Source organism: Teleopsis dalmanni, chromosome 1 (genome assembly GCF_002237135.1).
Source record: "Teleopsis dalmanni isolate 2A chromosome 1, ASM223713v2, whole genome shotgun sequence".
Classification (NCBI taxonomy): domain Eukaryota; kingdom Metazoa; phylum Arthropoda; class Insecta; order Diptera; family Diopsidae; genus Teleopsis; species Teleopsis dalmanni.
The window spans coordinates 139,093,048-139,117,581 of record NC_051846.1 but is presented as its reverse complement, the minus strand read 5'-3'; the positions used below and the strand labels follow the sequence as shown (position 1 = coordinate 139,117,581).

General features: G+C 34.0%; 4 protein-coding genes across 4 annotated transcripts; all 4 read right to left on the bottom strand.

Annotated features, from left to right (window-relative positions):
* Positions 1 to 1,187: 1,187 nt before the first annotated feature.
* LOC119666329 (skin secretory protein xP2-like) lies at positions 1,188 to 3,106 on the bottom strand. The gene is made up of 3 exons (XM_038075611.1): positions 3,031 to 3,106; positions 1,712 to 2,969; positions 1,188 to 1,654 (listed from the first exon to the last, which is right to left on the bottom strand). The coding sequence occupies exons 1-3, from the start codon at positions 3,070 to 3,072 to the stop codon at positions 1,188 to 1,190; spliced, it is 1,767 nt and encodes a 588-aa protein (XP_037931539.1). The 5' UTR covers positions 3,073 to 3,106.
* Positions 3,107 to 4,898: 1,792 nt separating this feature from the next.
* On the bottom strand, positions 4,899 to 5,854 carry LOC119666327. Its single transcript, XM_038075610.1, has 2 exons — positions 5,528 to 5,854; positions 4,899 to 5,462 (listed from the first exon to the last, which is right to left on the bottom strand). The coding sequence occupies exons 1-2, from the start codon at positions 5,852 to 5,854 to the stop codon at positions 4,899 to 4,901; spliced, it is 891 nt and encodes a 296-aa protein (XP_037931538.1).
* An 813-nt stretch (positions 5,855 to 6,667) lies between these two features.
* Positions 6,668 to 8,422, bottom strand: LOC119666326. The gene has a single exon (XM_038075609.1). The coding sequence runs from the start codon at positions 8,420 to 8,422 to the stop codon at positions 6,668 to 6,670; it is 1,755 nt and encodes a 584-aa protein (XP_037931537.1).
* A 9,656-nt stretch (positions 8,423 to 18,078) lies between these two features.
* LOC119666642 (cell wall integrity and stress response component 2-like) lies at positions 18,079 to 18,884 on the bottom strand. Its single transcript, XM_038075926.1, has 2 exons — positions 18,780 to 18,884; positions 18,079 to 18,709 (listed from the first exon to the last, which is right to left on the bottom strand). The coding sequence occupies exons 1-2, from the start codon at positions 18,819 to 18,821 to the stop codon at positions 18,233 to 18,235; spliced, it is 519 nt and encodes a 172-aa protein (XP_037931854.1). The 5' UTR covers positions 18,822 to 18,884; the 3' UTR covers positions 18,079 to 18,232.
* Positions 18,885 to 24,534: the final 5,650 nt, after the last annotated feature.

Below are 24,534 nucleotides of genomic sequence, written 5' to 3'. Positions count from 1 at the left end.
ATTATATAGGAAAGGTCCGTACTGTACGGATTTGCAATGCTACTAATTAGCATACATACTTAAATCAAATATTTAATCACAACAAATTGAGTCACAGAAAATTAATATGTCTTTTAAAATGTTATTATATCTTTTACTCTATGAACTACCAATACCCAACAAAATACTGTAATTTTTAAAAGTTTAAAACGTGAAATCGCCGAACAGCCGATACTGTGGTCAGAAAAGTTCTATTGTACTAATTTCACTATTAATTACACAAAGCCTCTTAAAGCTTCGTGAACAAAGTCCAGAACTAAATCTAGAAAAGAGTTCTTAATCTGTTATGGCGATAGAAATTCCATATGAAACAAGTTTCTTCTGTGCATTATTAAAGCTGGACAGTCACAAAGAATATGCTTGGTAGCTTCCTCTTCTTCGAGGTGAGATGAGAATTTAAGGATGTCTTGTAGGAACTACGGTGTTATCAGTGATTTGCTTTGTCTAAGTTCTGGGAAGTCTTCCCAGTACTCCAGTCGCATATGATTTTCCCTTTCCTTGATAATTTGTTTTGTGTTGGCTCAGTTTATCTCACATAAGGGTTGAGGGCCTGTAAAAACCAGTTTTTGATGCAGTTCTGGCTAGCCCATCAGATTGTTCATTTTCCAAAACTCCCCTGAGACCACGAACCCAGTAAAGGCTTACATTATTCTTTGCTGCAATTAGCTGTAGGAGCTCATATACTCAAGTACCTGTTTTGATTTAAAAGTCCAAGAAGATAGAGCTTTAAGAGCAGTTTCGCTGTCAGAGTAAAAAACTATTCTCGAACTACATAATAATAACGTAGTTAATTGAAATAGAAAACATAAGAAATCCGAATCACTTAATTTACTAGACTGTAAAGGCTGTGTATTTCATAATGAAACTGTATTTTGCTCTATACGGGCTACCCTAAAATACTAGTACAGTAATTAATATAAAATTTAATTACAGTAGATGATTGCAATTTTGTTTCTCAATTTTGCTCACTTCATGGAACTTTCATAAGCAATATCTTATAAATACAAAAAAAATTTGAATATTGTTTGCTTGAATATTTTATTACTAATAGAAAAAAGTTATTATAGTAAAATGAAGTAAAAATCAATACTAATATAGTGAAATATAAAGTTTTTATGAGGAACGTATTTAACCAAAACTGGTTTCTTCTAATCATCATCTGAGTTAGCCTTATTATCAGTTATAGGTTCGCTTGCCAGGTCATTTTCACCTAACGCAGCTTCATCATCACTTGCGGCTAATTCGTCATTCGCAGGTGTAGGAGCTTCTGTAATATTTGTCTCATCATCATCTGCTAGAGATTGCTCTGTTACAACTTCAACTGGAGGTGATGTGACATCAGTTACTTCTGCTGATACTGGTGATACTGCGTTATCTACTACAGTAACTTCGGGTTCATTTGAGGCTTCTGTGGCTGCATCAGTTACATTTTGTTCATCATCATCCCCTGCAGGTTGTTCTGATGTGTCACTTACTTCTACTGGAGCAGCGACTTCAGCTGTGGCATCAGTTGCTTCCGCTGAGGCTGGTGATACTGCCCCATCCACTACAGTAACAACGGGTTCAGCTGAAGCTTCTGTGGCTGCGTCAGTTACATTTTGTTCATCATCATCACCTGCAGGTTGTTCTGATGTGTTACAACTTCTACTGGAGCAGCGGCATCAGACTTCGCTGGCATCAGTTGCTTCCGCTGAGGCTGGTGATACTGCCCCATCCACTACAGTAACTTGAGGTTCAGCTGAAGCTTCTGTGGCTGCGTCAGTTACATTTTGTTCATCATCATCACCTGCAGGTTGTTCTGATGTGTCACTTACTTCTACTGGAGCAGCGACTTCAACTGTGGCATCAGTTGCTTCCGCTGAGGCTGGTGATATTGCGTCATCCACTACAGTAACTTCAGGTTCAGTTGGAGCTTCTGTGGCTGCATCAGTAACATTTTGTTCATCATCATCACCTGCAGGTTGTTCTGTGTGCACTACTTCTACTGGAGCAGCGACTTCAACTGTGGCATCAGTTGCTTCCGCTGAGGCTGGTGATACTCCTCCATCCACTACAGTAACTTCAGGTTCAGTTGGAGCTTCTGTGGCTGCATCAGTAACATTTTGTTCATCATCATCACCTGCAGGTTGTTCTGATGTGTCACTTACTTCTACTGGAGCAGCGACTTCAACAGTGGCATCAGTTACTTCCGCTGAGGCTGGTGATACTGCATCATCCACTACAGTAACTTCAGGTTCAGTTGGAGCTTCTGTGGCTGCATCAGTAACATTTTGTTCATCATCATCACCTGCAGGTTGTTCTGATGTGTCACTTACTTCTACTGGAGCAGCGACTTCAACAGTGGCATCAGTTACTTCCGCTGAGGCTGGTGATACTCCCCCATCCACTACAGTAACTTCAGGTTCAGTTGGAGCTTCTGTGGCTGCTTCAGTTACATTTTGTTCGTCATCATCGCCTGCAGATTGTTCTGATGTGTCACTTACTTCTACTGGAGCAGCGACTTCAATTGTGGCATCAGTTGCTTCCGCTGATGCTGGTGATACTGCGTCATCTACTGCAGTAACTTCAGGTTCAGTTGGAGCTTCTGTGGCTGCATCAGTAACATTTTGTTCATCATCACCTGCAGAAACTACATCTCCTACGTTACTTGAATCGTCATCAGCTAAAGCAGTAGAAGCTTCAGTTTGTTCAGGTTGCTCTGGTTCTAATGAAGCTTTTGTGGATTCTGTATCATCATCTGTTGGAAGTTCACTTGGAGGTTCACCAGAAGGAAGTTGTTCAGGTGACGATTCAGTAATCGCATTATTATCTGTGTCTTCTGCAGCAACGTCATCAACCTTGGTGTCTGCTGCTGCTGAAGCCTGTAGAACGACTTCAGTTGTTTTTTCGCCAGAATCCGTTAGTGGAAGTGCTTTTAAACATACGATGCACTGGAATGATCAACATCTGTAGTTAAAAAAGATCTTGCAAATTAGCTTTCACAATATTTACCAAGAAGAAGAGAAATAAACTTGTTGATTTCATAACAGCCATAGTCGTAATGAGTTAAAAAGAATACTGAACTAAGATCCAAATTATTTTGGCTTTTATTTGAAATAATTTAAAAAAATTTATTTTTTATCGTGGTTAGAATTGTTATCTTGTCAGCTATATAATTTGATATATTATTTATTCTTGTATATACACGCTGTGCAGATGTGCATGAAAAATGTTTGACTGAATTGCAAAATAAATTGCAAATATGAAAAGGAATTTTCAGCATTTTCGCAGATAAAAGATATTTGCATGAGCATATTTTTAAACAGGTCGAAGACTTTATAATCTTGAACATTAAATAAAATATTTGATTAACTATTTTATGTATATGAAAGCGATGTAGTTATCAAAATGTGTAAGCAAGAAATAGAGCAACATTGTGATTTAAACATTAAAAGCGAAATGATTTTGTTTTGCAATAATTTTATTCTTCGTGAAATTGTGTGATACATTGATTATTTTATTTCACTAGAACAATTTTTCACATTATGATAAAAGGATTAAATTGAATATCACAAAACATAGACTATATTTTTTTCTAGTTCATTACATAGTCAATTCTTTGATATATATTATACATACTATATATTCATGACAATTTATGAAAAAATTAATAAAGAGAAAGATTAATGTAATTTTAACTTCAAAACACTTGCTTGACGATAGTTTATAATTAGAAAGAACGATACACTATAATTATCTTGATAAATGAAGATATCAGTAGCAGTATTTTTTATTAATCATTTAAAATCATACAATAATTATCCATAATTTATACATTGTTTACTTAAAGCTATGACTAATGTCGTCAGCTTAACTTAGCGATACCTACTCTTTTTATCTCTCAAGTCTTGTAGCGAGTTTGATGTTATAATTAGTAACTGTTGTTGTTATGCATACATAAGTGCAGTTAAAAGAACTCATCTATAAGACTTGGTTAAATACGGGCATAAATTGAATCAGTCCATTCCATTAAAAACACAGCGCAATTCCTTTAGGCTTAAGGTCATTTTACCAAAATACTTGTATCTTATTTCCTTTGAAATTGGGCATATTGCGATAAAGTTTTCCATTTCCATTTCTTATTTATTGCACAGGCTACAAACCGATAGTGCACAACTTTCATAGGGTATGTAATTGAGGTTGAGGAGATCGGCACGAGGTTTGAGAATATATTCCACTGTATATTTATCATTAAAACAATTCGATGTCCCCAGATTTTAAGTTAATTCTCTGTATGTTTGTCTTATAAACACATCGTTCTCTCTCAGCTTGATCCTGTTTTAGGAGAATGGGCTGCTGTCAGTCAATCCAACTTTTCTTCTATTCTGAAGGCAGATTTTCTTCATGCTCCTCGGCTCCTTTAACCATGCCTCTGACCTGAACTCCTTTTACCTAGAAAGTATGTCGCAAGCCGTTTAGTGAGTTTGCTATCTGGTTGGTTTACAACAGCGTTAATATATTGAAAGTGTGGTTCTAATGTGCCTCTATATAGTAAACGAAAAATGCATTTGATAAAATAAATCAGCAGTTTTTCCATCTCATCATACCTTTCAAAACCCCGAACTTTGGGTGAACAATTCATAATTGAGTTGACCACAGCTTGGAAAACTTTGTATTTAACTGAAAGTGCTGTTTCTTTCAGTTAGTTTACTGATAACTTTTCTTCACGACTACTTTATTATTTCTCAAAAACACATGTCGCCTTTTCGCGTGTGCTTAAAGGCGACGACACAATACAAAAATGACAAATAAATTAAAGGCCATTATGCAATAAATCTTAATTCTAAACATATCGCCGCCTTTGATGGCTCCAGCAGACATCAACATTCAGATGGAATAGGTGCCAATTTATGGATTGCTCGGCGAACCTCTCCATTCTTTGTTTTTATATCAGCAACTCGAACCCAACCTTTAGCATCTCTTGTCACTTTCAGCACTTTCCCAATAAGCCATTGCTTAGAAGGCAAATTTTCTTCTGCAATTAACACCATATCATCTTCATTAAGGTTCTTCTGCTTCTTAGTCCATTTGACTTTCTGTTGAAGTTCATGAAGATACTCCGCCGACCACCTTCTCCAAAAATGTTGTTGTATGGCCGAAATTCGTAGCCATCTATCTTTATGAGACCATTCTTCGCTATCCACAGTAGGTTCCACAGTTCCAACCAACGGACCACCTGTTAAAAAATGTGCCGGTGTAAGAACGCTTTCATCATTTGGGTCGTTAGACAAGGTTGTCAAAGGTCTTGAATTTAAAACTGCCTCTACTTCCGCAACCACTGTTGCCAGCTCTTCAAATGTAAGATGCCATTGACCCAATATTCTAGCCAAATGATATTTTGCTGATTTTACAGCCGCTTCCCATAGTTCACCAAAGTGGGGGATCTGGGTGGTATATGATGAAATTCAATACTATTGGCAGTACAATATTTTGAAATCTTGCCCTGTACTTGTTGATCAAAAAACTTGCATTTCATTTCCTCGAGCTCTTTACGAGTACCCACAAAATTAGTTGCATTGTCGCAAAATAATTTTAAGCATAAGCCGCGTCGAGCTACAAATCTTTTTAATGAAGCCTGGAAAGCCTTTGCAGTCAAATCAGAGACCACCTCCATATGCACAGCTTTTGTGGCAAAACAAATAAAAACAGCAATATAGCTTTTTGTTGTTCTGTACCCACGAAGTAGATACGTTGTTGTAATAGGGCCGCAAAAGTCCACTCCAGTCACAGTGAATGGCCTCGCTACGGTGACTCTAGAAGAGGGTAAATCGCCCATAATCTGATTACTCAATTTTGGATGGCATCTAAAGCATTGTAGACAACTACCAGTAATTTTGCGTAACTATAGCCATAAGCGCTTGCGTACCAGCATGCAAATATTTGAAATGAAGAAATCGTACAAAACTGCAAACTATTTCTGAGTTATTCGGTAACAAAATTTGATGTTTAGCATCATATGGTAATGCTGCCTTCGCTAATCTCCCACCAACACGTAGTAGCGGAACACCATAAGTATCTTCTACAAAAATGCTCAGATTTTTATATTTACTGTTTGCTGGCAATTCTCTATTCCTCAATAGCAGCTCAATTTCTTCTTTGAAATAATGTTGTTGCACACAGTAGAATATACGCACTAGTGCTTCATCTAATCTTTCAGTCATAGACTTAACGCTTCTTCGAAAGCCAAGAAGATTGGCAAAAATTCTTTGTAATTTTTCAAAATGCTGAAGGTTTCAACCCACGTCACAAAAGAAGATTTCGAGTTATCCTCAGAGCATGCCTCATAAGGTATTTTTTTTTTCAAATTATTAACAGTCATTATCGTACTATTACGACTCCTTTCTTGGTCAGCATTAGTATTCTTTCTAGACTTATTTGGTGGCCACTCACAACAATCTCTCTTCAAGAAAGAAGGACCTGCAAACCAAATAGAATTAGATAGTTCATCTACATACGCACCTCTTGATATTATATCCGCTGGGTTAGACTTTGAAGGAACATGCCGCCAAATACACGTTTTTGTCTGCTCTTGAATCAATGATACCCGGTTGGCAACAAATGTGTTCCAATTTGATGGGTGCTCGCTCAGCTAATCTAGCACAATTTCGGAATCCACCCATAAATAGGTCGCGTCAATAGAAATTGGAAAATTGGATTTGGTTTTTGTCACTAGTTTCGACAGCAATTTTGCAGCCAAAAGTTCCAATTTTGGTAAAGATAAAATTTTTAATGGCGCTACTCTGGATTTAGCACTCCACAACTGCATTGTAACGTCGTTGTCCACACATATTGAGCGAATATAAATACAACACCCGAAAGCTCTTTTTGATGCATCAGCAAATCCATGCATTTCAACTCTAGCAACTCGTTTTTCTGCCAAAACAAATCGAGGCACACTTATTTTCTTGACGTCTTTTAGATTTTCGCGGAATTCTATCCATTGACTATGTAAATTTATTGGTAGGGATTCATCCCAATTAGCCTTCAATATCCACAAATCTTGCATGAAAATCTTCGCCTTTACGATTAATGGGTTAATAAGCCCAAGGGGATCAAACAACTTAGATAGTTCCGACAACACTATTCTTTTTGTCACCGTTTTCGAGCTATCAAAATCTGGCCAAACGTATCGAAACGTATCTCCTACTGGAGCCCAGATGATACCAAGAGTTTTTATTATTTCCTCATCATTCATCCGAAGAGTCTTTTCTTTATCAGCTTCAGGTACGAAATTAAGAAATTTTTCACTATTTGAAAACCACTTCCTTAACTTAAATTTTGCTGAGTTCATTATTGCTGATACTTGATTATATATTTCAAAAATTTCATCTTCATCGTTTGATCCACTGATCAAATCATCCATATAAAAATCAGATAACACCTTTCTCGATCCAACCGGATATTTATCGATATAATCTTCACTTAACTGTTTTAAGCATCTTGTAGCTAAATAGGGGGCAGATGTTGTACCATAAGTAATGGTTCGCAAGCAATAGGCCTTTATGTTTTCATCTGAGGAAGACCTCCACAAAATCGTTTGATAATTCGCATCATCATCAGTCACCCATGCTTGGCGATACATTTTTGTTACATCTGCCGTAATTGCATATTTGTAACATCTAAATCGCAGTATTATAGATAACAGGTCATCTTGAACCAGTGGTCCTTTCATCATTACCTCATTTAATGACAAGCCACTGTCAGTTTTACAGCTATAATCGAACACAACTCGAAGTTTCGTACTCGTGGAGTCTGGTCGTAGCACATACTGATGCGGTGCAAAATATTTTATCTTATCCATATCAGCTTCTTCAACGATCGTCATGTGACCTAAAGAGAGGTACTCATCCATAAATGCGTTGTAAGCGTCTCGTGTAGAGCGTTCTCTACTCAACATACGCTCTAGTGACAGCAACCGTCGTTTGGGAGCATTATAGGAACCACCCAAATCACTTACTGTTGTTTTAAATGGAATTTTCGTAATAAATCGGCCAGATGTATCTCTACGAATTGATTCACGGAAAATTTTCTCGCATTCCTCTTCTTCTTCGGTTAAAAAATTTGATTTAGTTGAAATCTGTTCTATTTTCCAGAATTTTTCAACCAATTGACTCAAGTTTTCATTCTCATTATGGTTGTGATTGACCAGCATATTATTTATTTTATGACTAGGCGCTAAACATTCTTCTGCTTTGTCTGCAACTATCCACCCTAGTATGGATTTCTGTAGGGTTGGCAACCTTTCATTAAGATAAATTCGTCCAATCGACAACAAATCGAAGAAAATTTTCGCACCAATTAAAATATCTATACGCGCTGGCTTATTGAACATTGGATCAGCCATTTGAATATTTTTTGGTAAATTCAAGTCCGCAACATCGACATAACGATTAGGTTTGGAGCTTGTTATTTTCGGTAAAACATAAAATTGCAGACTGACTTCGAATTCATTTATTTTTGATTTGATGGTAGCCACAGTTTTTGTTTTAAAGCTAGTTACAACGTCTCCAACACAGCTAGCATCTAATTTACAAGACGTTTTTTTTAATAACAGTTTTTGAGCAACTTTCGCACACATCAAATTTACTTGAGAGCCAGAATCTAATATGGCTCGCATTTGGTGATATTTGCCAAACTTGTCCGCTACCATTACTACTGCTGTTGCCAAAAAAACCTCGTTTTCAGTTATTACGTTTATAACTGATGACTGAGCTGTTTTCTGTGTTGACGTAGATGGCCCATTTTTGCATCTTTGTTCATTTGGCTTCAAGATATAATCTTTATGTAAAAGTTGATGATGAGATAAATTACATTTCGAGCATTTAACAGCAGAGCATTCTTTTTGAAGGTGTCCCCTTTTCAAACATGTAAAACATACCTTTATTCTCCGTGCTACGATAAAGCGTTCTTTTAAAGAAAGTTTTCTAAACTTGCTACAATCTGCAATCTCGTGGCCACTGCCATTGCAGACTTTACATAAAGGTTTTGTAACTGCAAGAGAGGTTGAGTAGTTGCGGTTATTTCTATACTCTTTTTGATAGTTTACAGCCTTTGAATTCACTTGATTAACTTTATGTTCCCTTGCATCAAGGTTCTCACATCGCCTCGTCAAAACCGCTGAACATTCATTCCAAGTTGACAGCTTCCTGTAATCCACTGATTCTTCCCATTTGACCTGCGAATCGTCGTCCATTCTTTTCATCACCAAATGAATTAACATGGCATTCGCTATATCTTTGTAATCACCTAATGATAGCATTGCATTCAAATGTGCATTCGCTGCATTTAATACATTTCTTAAATGAACTGCAGATGGTTTTGTTAATTTTGGGACAGCAAAGAGGGCTGTAATATGTTCCTCGAACATCAACGCCTTTTTATCGAAGCATTCCTTCAATCGATCGAGTGCTTTGGGGTAATTGTCCTCTGTGACATCAAAATCGTCAATAGCTGCCAGCGGCTTAGAGCCCAAGTGCTCTTTAAGTATCAAAAATCGTTCGCAGTCATCAAGCATTTCATCCTGGTTGATTAATTTATTAAACAAGGCTATAAATTTCGGAAATTCGCTATACTTCCCTTCAAATTTCGGTAATTTTACTTCCCGATGACTTCTTGGGCCCGGCAATAACGATGTTGTATTCGTTGCATTGACATCTACCAGTGATAGCTTTCTTTTTTTTAGTAAACTCATTATTTTTGCTTTCGTGGCCACAAATGCATCTTCAACTTCTGCTGTAATTGCTTCGCTTGAAGAAGTATCTGCACCTCGGTTTAGTTTATCGATATCTGCTTGCACACTCAGAAACTGTTTGAAGTAATTTTCTGTCAAACTAAGCCTGCAGTTAAGTTCTTCTGTTGACAAACTTGACCCTTTTTTCAAAATCATTGATTTTATGCGAGTGATGTTGCCTTTGGTGCTGCCTCTCAACGCCTTCAATTCCGCCATTTTCTTAGACCCTTTCTGCACGCCTCCTTGCTCCCCGTCGCTGAGTTCGTGAATTTCTGAGTCTAACATTTTGCAATTATATATTTTTTTTTTTCTGGATCACTATCCCTTTTCTGGATCACTATCCCTTTTATGGATCACTATCCCTTTTATGGATCACTATCCCGGGTTTCGGCACCAATGTTTTATTCAGTTAGTTTACTGATAACTTTTATTCACGACTGCTTTATTATTTCTCAAAAACACATGTCGCCTTTTCGCGTGTGCTTAAAGGCGACGACACAATACAAAAATGACAAATAAATTAAAGGCCATGATACAATAAATCTTAATTCTAAACAAGTGCTATTGGACAAGCTATCATTTCCTAAAACACTTCTTAGTGCGCTGTTCATTTCTAGTTTTGATTCTTTTAGCGTTTTATTAACATGTGATTCGAATATTACATTATTTGATATCCAAATGGCTAAATACTTGTATGACTTAACTATGTTACATCCAATATGTTCTTCGTTGAGATACCACTTTTCATCGTATGCAAGACGCCTTGCATTGTTTTTTGAATATTATTATTCTTGACTTTGATATAATGACTTCTAAATTCCAGGTATTACAGTACTCATTCAGTCTATTTATCATAAGCTGCATCACTCTTGGTGACTCTGCAAACAGCACAACATCATCTGCGTACATCAGAACCTTTATTTACTTGAAGAAATTAAAGTCCATTGGAGATCTCAAGGTCACCACAGAAGCTAAGAATTTTTATGGTTACTGTTCCATTATGCAGCTAGATGTACTCCACATTGTTAAGTAAAATATTTAGTGTGTTATATCAATTCCAAATAACCAATGTACATGCTTTACATAAAATTTTAAATTTTAATTATAATTATGTTAATTATAATTTTATCACTTTTCAAAATATTAAACTCATTTAAAAAAATATTCTTATCTCTAACAATTAAATTATATTGAATCCTGTGGTATTCTATTAATATATTATCTTATGTTTTGAAGATATGGTTTTATTTGTTATATAATTTATATAGAGATCACACTATATCCCATAACATTATTGTTCTTCATTGCAATTTTCACTAGTGTCATAAAAAAAAGGACGATAAATACTGCTAAATTTTATTCTGTTGGGTATTCCCCACATTTTTTTATTTACTGATGGCCTCCATCAAGTTACTAACTTGCGATTAATAAGTTAAAATTCGTCTTGGAATATGTTTTTTCAGATACCTTATGATATAATGGATTCAATTTTATATGTATAAGCCGTTCAAAATATTAAGTTTTTTTTTCATTAATATCGTTACGAAAATATTAATATAAATACTGAAATTAATATTTATATCATTAATATTAATTAATGACACGAACAGAATCTTAGGCAGTGATATTGTTCATTTTTTAATGATTACTTCTTTGAGATTGGAATTGTGGTTTGTCGTAGCAGAATGAGTCACTAACGTTTTCGGTTTTTATTGATCATTAGATGTTGACTGTCTGTTTTCGTGATTAATTTATATTTTGTTAAACTAGGTCGTGTGCGAGTTAGGCTAAGTTGCGTTCTAAATGAGGGAAATTCTAAGTTGTGTCGATAATGTATTGATGTGTCGATACGTGTTGATAAATGGCAAAATGTGTGCAGTGCAAAAAATCCCATAAAATCTCCCATTTGGTTTAGCATCAACTTAGCCTAACTCGCACACGTCCCTAATATGTACAGTATACGTTAGTCTCGTCATCTCCACAGAAAGGTGAGTATAACAATTTATGTCGTTTTATGTAATATTTTGATTTGTGAAAGTTCTTAGGAAACCGCGTAGTTGGAATAAAAATGTTAAATTGAGAACTGATTATAGTATCACAGATACTTGTAACATAACCTAAAATATTGATTTGTATGCATAATATGCATCAATCATCGGTATATTAATACAGAATGTATAATATTAGTCATAATAATAGGTTATATATTTCGTACTTCCGATTTGTCAGCACTGTTCCATAGATATATGGTATGTCAAACAGTACAGTTCAATGTTCCTTTTTACAATATGGATCGTTTAATATCTGCTAAATATATGAAAATTGTGAAAACTTGCAAAAATTTTTGCTTCGACTTTTCTTTAGTGATGAAATACAAAACTGCTGCCGCTAGGATAGTAAAAATCCGCAAGCAACCTTCGAAAGACGCTCTAGAGGCATCCACATGTCACTGTGTAATGTTGCATTGGTCATAAAATAAATTAACATAAAGGCCGTTTCGGTGGCTCATAAGTATGGCAAAAAATACATGCTGGCCTATATTGGCCATGTGAGCTATTAGCATCACTGTTGCAATCTTTCTAGTGTTATGTTTTTCTCAATTTTTAAATTTATAAAATTTTTGAAATCTGTTTGAATTTTTGTTTACATATAATTTGTGACATATGATAGCAATATTTGTTGGAATTTCCAATAAAGATTCACAAAGTTTTTACTGGCCGATATGCTTGACCAGTATATTATATCACTCAATAAATCGTGTCACTGACACACAGATAGCGCTGTCATTGTCAAATCCATATGACGTTTATGAAGTACCAACCTTCAAAAGACTATGTGAAAATTTCATAACGTTTCGATTAGTAAGAAAAAAAAGGCCAGCCATTTAAGTGAAGCTACTTTTGTTATTTTTAAAAGAATGGATTTAAAACAATTCCGCGTGTTAATTTACCATTGCTTCTTGATGAAAAAAAATACTGTACAAGCTCAGCAATGGCTTCAAAAGTGTTATCCGGACTCTGTTCGATTGAAACGAACCATTTATTATTGGTCTGCTGAATTTCGTACAGACACCGATGATGGTCGTCCAATTGAGGTAGACGACAAGAAATTGGTTATAACTGATTGTAAATTGAAATTGCGTGAGATAACTGAGACCGTAAAGATATCAAAAGGCAATGTGTTTACAATTATGCATGAACATTTGACCATGAGAAAGCTCTTTTCAAAGTGGGTGCCGCGTTTACTCACAGTCGATCAAAAACAACAACGTATTGACGATTCAGAGCAGCTTTTGACCATGTTTATACGTAATAAATCAGATTTTTTGCGTCGATATGTGACAATGGATGAAACATGTACTAACACTTCACTCCAGAATCAAAATGGTCATCATCTGAGTGCACAACAGTGAGCTGGAAAGGTTGTGGTTTCATAATTCTGGGATGCACATGGTATAATCTTCATTGACTATCTCGAAAATGAAAAAACCATCAATAGTAACTACTACATGGCATTACTGTATCGTTTGAAAGTAGAAATTATGAAAAAACGACCGCATATGGCGAAGAAAAAAATTTTGTTTCACCAAGACAATGCACCATGTCATAAGTCAATAAAAAGGCAATATTGCACGGATTGCTTCCTCATCCACCATATAGTTCAGATCTGGCCGATCTGTTGTTTTGCGTACATTTCGGCCAGTAACTTGCTGTTATTTGCCATACTTGCGAGTCACCGAAAAGGCCTTAAATTAACTTATATAGACCTGAAGAAGTTGGTCAACACAGCTGATTTAACATAAAGACTAGTACGTATTTAACCCTCCGAACTCACTAAGTAGTTAAAAATGGCACAGTAAAAATACTGTGCTTTAGTGTTCCATTTAATAAAATAAAAATGTTTCTTTTTATAAATTAATTAGATGTACCTCCAGCTCAAAAAGTACCCGGATTTTGTAAATAAAACACAAATTTAAACTTTTTTCCAAATTTATTTTATCTCCTTCAAAATATGCTCCTTATGAAGCGATACACATATGCCAACGCTTAACTCAATCTTCCATACACTTTTCGTAGGCCCGTGCAGGTATGGCTTTTAGTTCCTTCGCGAATTCCCTTTTACCGATTCAATCGACTCAAAACGTTTACCACGAAGGGGCAATTTGAGTTTCGGGAATAGGAAAAAGTCACACGGCGCCAAATCTGGCGAATATGGTGTCTGAGCGATGACAGTGGTGCCGTGTTTGGTCAAAAAATCGCGTACAACAAGAATATTCCATAGTAAAAGTCGCTAAATGCCCTTGAGGTAGCCTCACATTAACAGCTGCTGTAAACAAACTAATTCACAGATGGCGCTCAAATTTGTACCATATGTCAAGAAAGGGTGTACCAACATAACAAAAAAAAAATAGACATGAAAAATGTCTATTACTTAAGGAGTAGTTAACAAACAAAAAAATCCGAGTACTTTTTGAGCAGAAGGTATATTTTTATTTTATGATACCATGAGCACAGGTTCACGAATATGAGTACGCAAATCTTTTACAAAGCTTATAAGAAAGTTTCATGTTTTATTAATTTTTATATTTATTTATTTATTTTCAGGAAAGTGAAAATTTGCTTCCACAATATTTTGAATGGCTTCTTATATAGAGAAAGAAAGTATTTCCATCAATTTTTATACTTAAAAAATTACTATTGAAATGAACATTTTTTACTACATATTTTTAGGAAAGTCAAATTTTTCTAATTTAAATAGTTTTTAATTACTTTGATTGAAAAAGCTACACAATTTTACAAATCTATCGACACTAATATTGCCTTGATCAGTTTAAAATTTTCTAAGTATTTCCAAGCGTTGCCGTATATCAGAAATATCTAAACTATCGAGAAATATGGATATTCGCCAATAATGTGAAATCGAAATTTTTTGTTTAAAATATTTAAATATTAAAAAAATATTGTCATCAAAATGACCTTTAACCTTTTATACGAACACTCAAGGTGACAACATGTGCACCCATCTATCTATTATACTTGCAAGCCAACTTGCACAAAATGAGTTTCTGCTAAGCTGTATTATCGGCTAAAGTAGGAAAAAATTGATAAAATGCTTTGCATAAGTATAAAAAAATCAAGCAATATGAGGTCGGGTAAAAAAACAAAATAAAAAATTTTGTGTGCCAAACAATGTAGGTTTTTGTTTGCATTTTTTTCTGTTTAAACAAAAATAGACGTCATGCTCTTATGATTAGTAAGAAAGTACTAACAACCAATTTTTTTCGACTTAATAAAATTTCAATATCTCGAATTATTCGCATGTGTAGCAAATTATGATAAGATGCATCTGCGATTATTCTTGCTACTGTAACGACCCACTTTTCCAGTCGTTTTGTTTGCTGGGATAGTAAAGCGGCCGTCAAGGTTCGTTGCAATAATATTTTTGCAATATTTATTTACTTAAAGTTTGATTATTCCTTCTTTTTATTCCTTCTTTTAAAATTTCACAGATTAATATTATTAAATTGTAATTCTTCATAAGGCGGTGATTACTACTGGGTAGTCCCGTACATGCCTATCATATATTGTTATTGCCATAAGTAGTACTTATTATTCATGCGTAGAATAGATTGTATATAATAAAATGAAGTTTAAAAAAAACAAAAAAAAAAATTAATATTAAAATTCAAAGTTATTTGTTTTTGATTATTAAACTGAGATAAATAGATTTAATTAATTCTAAAGCTAATTCATAAATTCGAAGTTAATTCCTATAACACAACCTTGGTACACCGGAAATAGATAAAAGAAAAACACACACCGCTTTGTCTTCTAGGATGAAATCGACCTATGGAAGTCTTGGAAGCTACGTATTTATACTTTGCGGTAATCTGGATCTCAACCCCTAGTAGTGCTGGAAGAACGTGATGTTGACTGAATGAGTCAGGTTAGTTAGGAACAATTTAATAACAAATGATCCAGTTAGGCTCAATGAGCCGGTAAGCTAAACCCACCAGAGTGATATTTTACGCCTGGATTTCTACATAGGTCTCCTGTTCTTACATAACATGCGTACTTACTTCACACATCATATTTTGGTACCACATTACTACATTTTGATAGAATTAAATGAATTCAAGATTATTTGCGCGAACATATCCTTAAAGTTGGAAACGATATTAACAAAAGTCATCTTGTTAATAGAATTTTATATTGTTTTACGTTGACCAGAGTTTGTCAGGTAAACAATAATGGTAGAAATATAATGTCAAGCTCGTTCATATGCTCATTTTTTGCTATTTGTTCAGATATAGAGATTGAAATGATGATACCAGTAATGATTTTTATGAAATCCCAAAATCAACTACCTTGTATGAAACTATCTTGTTAAAATTCTTTTTAAATTATTTGAAGTAATTTTTTAATTAGTTTTCATTTTGTTTTTGTAGTAGGTGGAGACCATCAACAGCCACAGTGTGAGATTTTAACGCACTAAAAATGCCTCTTAGGAATGAATGGACAAGATAGTCGCTACAGCGTGAAAGCTTCATTCCAGTGATAAAGGCAAAAAGATGAAATCAGAAAAAATTCGTCATTACGCGTTAGTTGAGCATTCTTGCAAAGTATGGGATCGGAAACATGCCTGCCGTCAGGCTAGTGCTTGCAGTTGGTACAATCATGTAGGACTAGAAAGAAACCATCTCTTGGTTTCTTTCTATCTGAGCAGAGTTGTTGCAGACAAAATGGAGAAGGCGTACGATGGTATGGGCCGAACGAACTTTTCATAGGAGCTTACCTCAAAATTAATCTGGTTGGGTCTTTGTAGAACATTTTTTTAGTTGCATATGACTAAAAGGGATGTTTTGGGTGGCATCGTGAAATCGTGCGAACGGGAGAGAAAAACACTGAGATTCTTAAGCTTATCAAAAAGCTCAACAACATCAAGTAGTAGCGGTATTGTCAAACTTTAGCTTGATGAATGTGCCATCATAACCATAGATTCGATCGGGCCATTGACCTAGGAGACTTACGGCACTGCCCTCGGTGGTATATCGCTTAATCTTCTAACTGGTGTTATAATTGAAAAGGGTCGTAAGGTGCTCATTAAGATCATTGGAGATACGGCACGAATTTGGCAACCGCATGAAGATGAGTCAACTGTCAACGAAGCAAATTTGCTTGGCGTGGACCTGTGAGGAAGGAATATTTGACGTAAAGAGGTTGAAAAGGAGTGGGCCGAAGATAGAACTCCGGAAAACTCCGTTCATGGGTAAGTTAAAAAGAAACTTATGGACAACAGTACAAATTGTTGGGGAAACACCAAACTGGAGTTTAAGGACTAAACCCTCAACCCAGGTAATGTTAAAGTTTTTTTTAATATCGAGACTTACTGCCACGGTGGGACGCTTATTGCAGAAGCCAACGTATATTTCGTTTTGGAGTACTCGCACTTCATCAGTACGTGTACATTATATTATATTCGTGCGTATTATAAAATAAGACTGCAAAACGAAAAAAAATCAAAGTATTTCAATACAATTTTTAGATAGAAGACATTTAGAAGACTTGAGAGGATTTTTGTTTTAAGAGAATGGAGTTGAGAGGATACTTAAATGACCTTAACCTTTACTTAAAAACACATCCTTGTTTACAATTGACACGTACTAGGTTCTCACTTCTATCTTAAATAAATTTAGAAATTCAAATATTAATCATCATATGCTTCACCCCCTTATTACTGGAATGCAATTTCAGCCAGTATTTTTTTATAGTCTGAGGGTTGAAATTTCCCAACTTGTTATTTAGTGGGTTCAAGTCTTACACTCTGGATATCGATACTTTTCCTCTACAGTGATAGAAACTTTGAAATTTCCCAACTTGTTATTTAGTGGGTTCAAGTCTCATACTCTGGATGTCGATAATTTCCCTCTACAGCGATAGAAACTTTTTATAATTACCAATGTAAAGACCCATGAAGGGGTGCCAATCAAAATTTAGAATAATTACTTCAGGCTAAAAACAGGCAGATTGCAATATAGTAGCAGATACGAGTGCATTCAACGAAAATAATTTGTCAGACAGGCTTAGATGGTTCACGGATTGTTGACGTCAAAAATGATAATGATGATGTTGAAAAATATTTTCCGATTTTTCCACATTTATCTACAAATTTCCATATTCCTGCGAGGTTTTTTACTTAAAAAATTGCAAATCAATTTTTAACTTCGTATAATTTAAATACATGTAAAAAAATGTCCACTGGACGAATGTTCACAGTATTTCACATATTTCACATTTCAGGTAGAGTATATTTCTTGTTATTCATTTTTGAATTTATTGAATTTAAAGTGTTAGTATTTTATTTACTTATGTATGAATATTATATAGAATTGTCTTCGTCAAGGTATTGATAACTTGCAGATCTTTAATCTTCATCACTTTCGCTGGAATGATTATTCGTTACTCTGGATGCGGTTTTGTAAGAAGAAGCTTTTTGAGTGGATGGTTCAGTAGAAACTATAGCTGCTTCCGTTGGTTTTGCTTCGCCTGAATTTGATGTCGCTGTCGTAGTGTCTATAGTTGCAATGCTGGGTTCAACTTTACCAACAGTTTGTGTCTCTCCTGAGTTCGACTTTTCTGACACATTGGAACCAGTTGATTGTGTTGTTACCTCGCCTGAGTTAGATGACGATGTGGTTGAGTCTATTGAGCTTGATGTTTGAGTCTCTCCTGAATTAGATGACACCGAAACAGAGCTTGAAGCTGAAGCTTGTGTTGTGACCTCTCCTGAATTTGATGATACAGAATTTGTTTCTACATTTTTCAGAAGAGAGACAGGGGTGCTTTCACCGGAATTATTTCCGTCTGTTGTTTGAGCGATAATGTTTGAACTTAAAACACACTAGAAATCAATTATAAATTTTTTAGTCAAATGTAATTTAGATGAAAATTTGAATTTTTATTTTTCTTACCAAAAACAGAGAGATAATTGCGGTTGCTTTAACTACAGCCATTCTAATTCAGAAATCGTCGTACTTTACTACTGAATTCAAATCATTGACAACAGTGCTTTTATGTAAAATGTCGTCCGTTATACTGCGAAAAATACTGCAATTTTATCATTCAAAGTCAATAGCATCTATTTAACTGTTAAATCAAATTTGAGTTTTTTGAAAACTTCAACATTAAATACATAAACTCAAAGTCGTTGAATTCAAAAATATTTATAAAAGGTATCATGTACTCGCCAAATGAATTCAGAAGTTAAATTAAAAATATAACACACTTCTGTGATTTAATGCAAACACCCCGGAATGCAGAAGAGTTTATGAAATTTGCTGATCTGTTTGTGAAAAACGATTAAACATTATAAAATATACTTCACATATGATATTAATTCTTTATTATTAACTTATTAGATTTTGTTAATTTTATTTTATCAATTAATATAGAATTTTTTTATCTATCTATCTATTATTTATCTATTTTTTTATCTAGCTCTATCAATTTCATCTATATTTAAATAGTATTTGTTCAGATCCACAAGAAATCTCCGATGTATCTTTTGTCAATATTAATCAATCTATTGTCGACATTAGTTAACGAGGAAATTGTTAGCAGGAACATTGCAATATCATAGAATAGAATAGAAATAAACAGGGTACTAGCTCCCACTGGAGCAGAGCACTGCGACCAGATTGATCTTTTGTGCCGTAACTGACCCTAATTGAACAGAAGACATTCCGCCTTCCGAATGAAGGCCAGAATGTCGTCCGTTGAGGACCTCCTAATGTCAGAAGGAGAGAGCAGCTCTCCTCCCAATGATTTCCTCCTTGCCCAGATCAAGGCTGGGCAGTCACAGAGAATGTGGCTCGTAGTCTCGTCTGCTTCTAAGCAGAGTCGACACTCTATCTCTTCGGACAGACCTATTTTGTTAAGGTGATAACGCAGTCCATGGTGACCCGTTAAATATCCCACCAGCAACCTTAAATCTGATCTACAATATCATGATATCTGCAATATCATAAAGTCGTTTTTATTTTTTATGATTTTAACTTATATTTTGGACGTTTGTTTTAATATTTCTATACGTATTTCGGCAAATTCGCTTTTGCTTTCATCAGGACGATTCTTGATATTAAAAATATCTATATCTACTAAGTAACAATACTGGATATATAAATGTGTACTAGTATACTGTTTAACTATAAATGTATTAGTCCCTTTCAAATTTAGTTTTTCATTTTTTTTCCTTCGAATCCAAACATATTAAAAGGACTTTTTGAATGTTTTTATATACAGAAACTGAGCTTATTATAATAATGATGTTATATTACGTTGTTAGTTGTCCAACTTATCAGTACTAATAAAAGAAAAAGAAGGTAAAATATTAACATTGAAATTCAGTTCTAATTTGCAAACAAATTATAAAAGAATATTCCTTAAAATGTAATTAAGAGTTAAAACATTAAGATAATAACCTATGTGTAAATAATGGGATTGCGTGGTATCAAAACGTCACTTTCTGACGGCTCTCGTTTCAGAACTGCTGCATTAATAACATTAAGTATTAGTCTTCTGACAATTAATCTAGTTTCATTTCATAGTTTGTGCGGTAGAAATCAAATATATTAAACCAATTTACAAATTCATTTCAATAGTTTACAACTGCGCCTACATTGATACAATTGTAATTTGGTTTGTAATTAACAGACCCACCCCCGAGTTGATATCATATAAGACATATGGGAGCTCACAAAGTAAGAAATATATTACTTCTAGAGGAAATCATTATCTTAACACTATTTATAGTGTACAGAATGTATCAACTTGAAAACAAACTCCATTAAAAAACTCTTTTTGGTATGGTGTGAGCCCAAAGTTTTGACCAAAAACAAAAATTTTATAGGTTCGTTCCGCTCCTTTATAATATGATTATGTTTATAAATATCACACAGTTCAATTTGGTTTTAATTTTTTTTTATATTGTGGCAATCCTAAATATTGACTCTCTAGAGTGTTATACCCTACATTGGGTCTCAATATATGCGGATCGATTCAGCGGTCAAAATATTCATTGGGTGAGAACAAAAAATAACTAAACAAATATATAAAAACTTAAAATAAATAAATATATATATATATATGTATGCATATTGATTGAACCATAATAGAAATGCTTTCATTTGGAATAGATGTTGCTCCAAATATGTGTCTGAATACATCATATCTAAATGATTAATTAAAATATTTATTTAAATGCATTACGAAGTACTCATTTAGTCGACAGTGGGTTATGGCTGTAATACGAGGCAGGCCAAAATCATAAAATAATTTTTGATAGCAAAACTAATGATAATTTTGTGCCCTGTAGTGTGTGCATATTTTGTTGACTTCCCTAAAAATTTTGGGTTGGCGGACACTGAATAATCTCGCAAAGTGAATTTTTATAAGCAATTTTTTTAATATTTACATTTTATATGCTATCCAGTATTGTACTACCCTTTATTAATATGCAATAAATATTTGACTATTCGTCTAATATTTTTGATTTATTAATGTGAGTAAATAATATGGCGGTTGCAAAATCGACCAGTTTTTTGAAATTTGAATTTTATAATTTAAAAACTACAATTATTTAAAACTGTTTACATCTGCCAAAAACTGACCATTGAGCACACAAGCACTATAATATAATATATATTATATATAATATATATTATAGTATATAATATATATTATAGTGCTTGTGTACGCGTAGATGTTTACTATATATAAGAACAAGCACTATAATATAATATATATTATATATAATATATATTATAGTATATAATATATATTATAGTGCTTGTGTACGCGTAGATGTTTACTATATATAAGAACCTGTAGGCTTGCGTAGATGTTTACTATATATAAGAACGATAATTGTGTTACGTATACTAATTAATCATAAATATGTGATATACTAATTAATCATAAATATCGCAAGTATAAGTGATATATAAAAATTAATACACTGTATGATTAGTTTTTTTTTGCCACTGATAATAATATGCAGTTCACTTGAAACAGTTGAATCAAGTAACAAAATCAAAAGTTTTAAATGTTAAAAAAAAGTGAAATCAATATATTATATTGTATTACTAATATTTCTCATATATATTGCTTTCAAAATTTTTATTTAGTATGATATAATATGAAAACAAAATCATGCTATGAATATGTCTGACAAGTCTATGAATTTGTTTTATTGCGCTATACATTTGAGGAAAACCGAATTGATGGCGCTTTAAGAACAAGATAACTGGCTTGGGTATCATGGCGATATGCGCTATCTTTAACTGTGGTGAAATAAATTCCAATTTTTACACTATGTTAAGTAAATGAGTGAGAAATACAAACCCTCTGCTGCAGGGCCATGCCTGTGATCAAATGGTATCCTTCGCTATTACGACCATAATTCCCATAATATAATATTTATTTAACTGGAAGTTCTAATTGCTAACTCTATTATAGAAAATTTACACATTGTTTCATGATATCTGGCACATTTTGATTATCGTTAGATTAAAGATCTGGTTCAGATGTAATGGGAATGTTTCTGGTTTTTCGATGTGGCTTCTGGTCATATTTGTGTATAGGTAGTTGATATGCGATCGGTCTGTGTTTCTTTTTTGTGGCTTTCCAGAGGGAGGAGTTTATATCTCTTGAAGCACTTAAGCTTTGGGGAGGTATAGGGATGTGCGACTACTGTTGTACTTTATAAGAAGGAATTTAACGAGTTCGTTTGTTTAAGCGAGTATTATCCGCTAATGTTTTCTTATCATACGCTTTTCTTTAATTAGTTATTTGATGTTAAAAGTCGTAAGCAAGAATGACTTTTAGAAAACGATGGAGTTCATTCCAAGGCTGATTTTTGGACACATGAGTTGCAATGACTTCGGTACTTAGACCAAATGTAATTAGTTGACAATAATTGTTTCAGTCAGTATTTTTGTTATAAAGAACATATTTTTCCATAAATACACAGGAGTCGTTGAAGGTAAAGATTATTGGTGAATGGTCTGATGACAAGTTGTAATTGGACTTGCAGGTAGTTGTTGTTTGAATATCCGCAGGGAAAAACACACGTCTGTTCAGTTTGGTGTACTTTATTAGAGAGAGATATGAAAAGGAAACAAAATAACATAATAATTTATATATGTATAGAGTTGCATAGAGTTCTTTACTATTTTATCTGATATGTGCGAATTGTACTTTTGGTATGTTTCATACCGTACATACTCCCCTCAATACTGCAAAATCAACTCAGTCAGATATTGTTGCTTTGTCTGCTTTAGTTTGCACTACAATGTTGAGCCACCATTCGTTTAATCATTGGAATACATTGAGTGATAAAGTTCGTAGTTCGGAATTGTAAAGGAACTTCGCCTCACGAAATGGGTTTCTGATACCAGCATTATAGTATGTCGCATTATAGTTTATATTTAAGAATGCTTTTATTTGAACAACATGTTTTGATAGACCGTTTGTGTTCCATATGACTACGACTAAATTAAGATTTTTTTTTGTTACGTGAACTTTAGTCTAAGCTTTTCATTAGTATTTTAGATAAAAAATATAATTAATATAAATATAATTAATTATTATGGGAGCAAATATCAAAGCCAATACATTATTATTATAATTATGCCAATACAATTATTTACGATATTGACAGAAATTTAAAGTAATCTCAAGTGACGGAAGATTTTTGATATTCTTAAATTCCTCTTCTTGTCGTTAGCTTGAATATTCTAATTAAATTAGAAAATATTACACCTGCTTTGCTGTTACAATTTCAACTGAATGGACTGCATTTTTCTCGGCACTAAGTCTTTTCCATTGTGTGTCTTATCCACAGACCTATTGGCTTGACATAATGACATAATTTATCTTATATATAGAGGTGTCTAAAATAAGATCAATTTGATTTCTACTTAGTAGTTGTATTATAATACTAGTGACCCCAACAATTTTTAATAGTAAATGAAAATTTTGGACTTTTATATTAGACTCAGCCGGTTTTAAAATTTGCCGGTGAGTTCTATTATTTGAATATGACTGATTAGAAGGTAAAGAATATGACTTGTTCATATTGTCATATTATATACATTAAGACCGAAAAGTTTTCGGAAATTCTCATTTAAAATTCGCGCGCTGTATATTTTTCGATATTTTTAAGTTATGTAGTTTGGCATCAATTAAGGACATTACTATGCCAAAAATGATCGCGATCTGTCAGACAGTTCGTTTACGGCAGCTGTGAACATTCACCTCAGTATGCGTTGCGAAAAAAACAATGGAAAAAATATTGAACAAGAGTTTTGCATCAAATTTGTGTTTCGAACGAAATTCGTGGCAGAATCGTGCGAAGCTACCAAAGGCTTATGGGAATCAGTTTATCGAAAACTCAAGTTTATGAGTTTTACAAAGCCTTTCAGGACGTTCGTACGACCGTCGAAGACATTTCGCAACGCACTACTGAGGTGAACTGGTTTCAACAGCTGCCGTAAACGAACTGTCTGACAGATCGCGCTCATTTTTGGCATATTAATTAAGGACAGTGCTGCCAAACTACATAAACTTAAAATATCGAAAAATATACAGCGCGCGAATTTTAAATGAGAATTTCCGAAAACTTTTCAGTCTTAATGTACACTAATTATACTATTTGTGAATTTTATT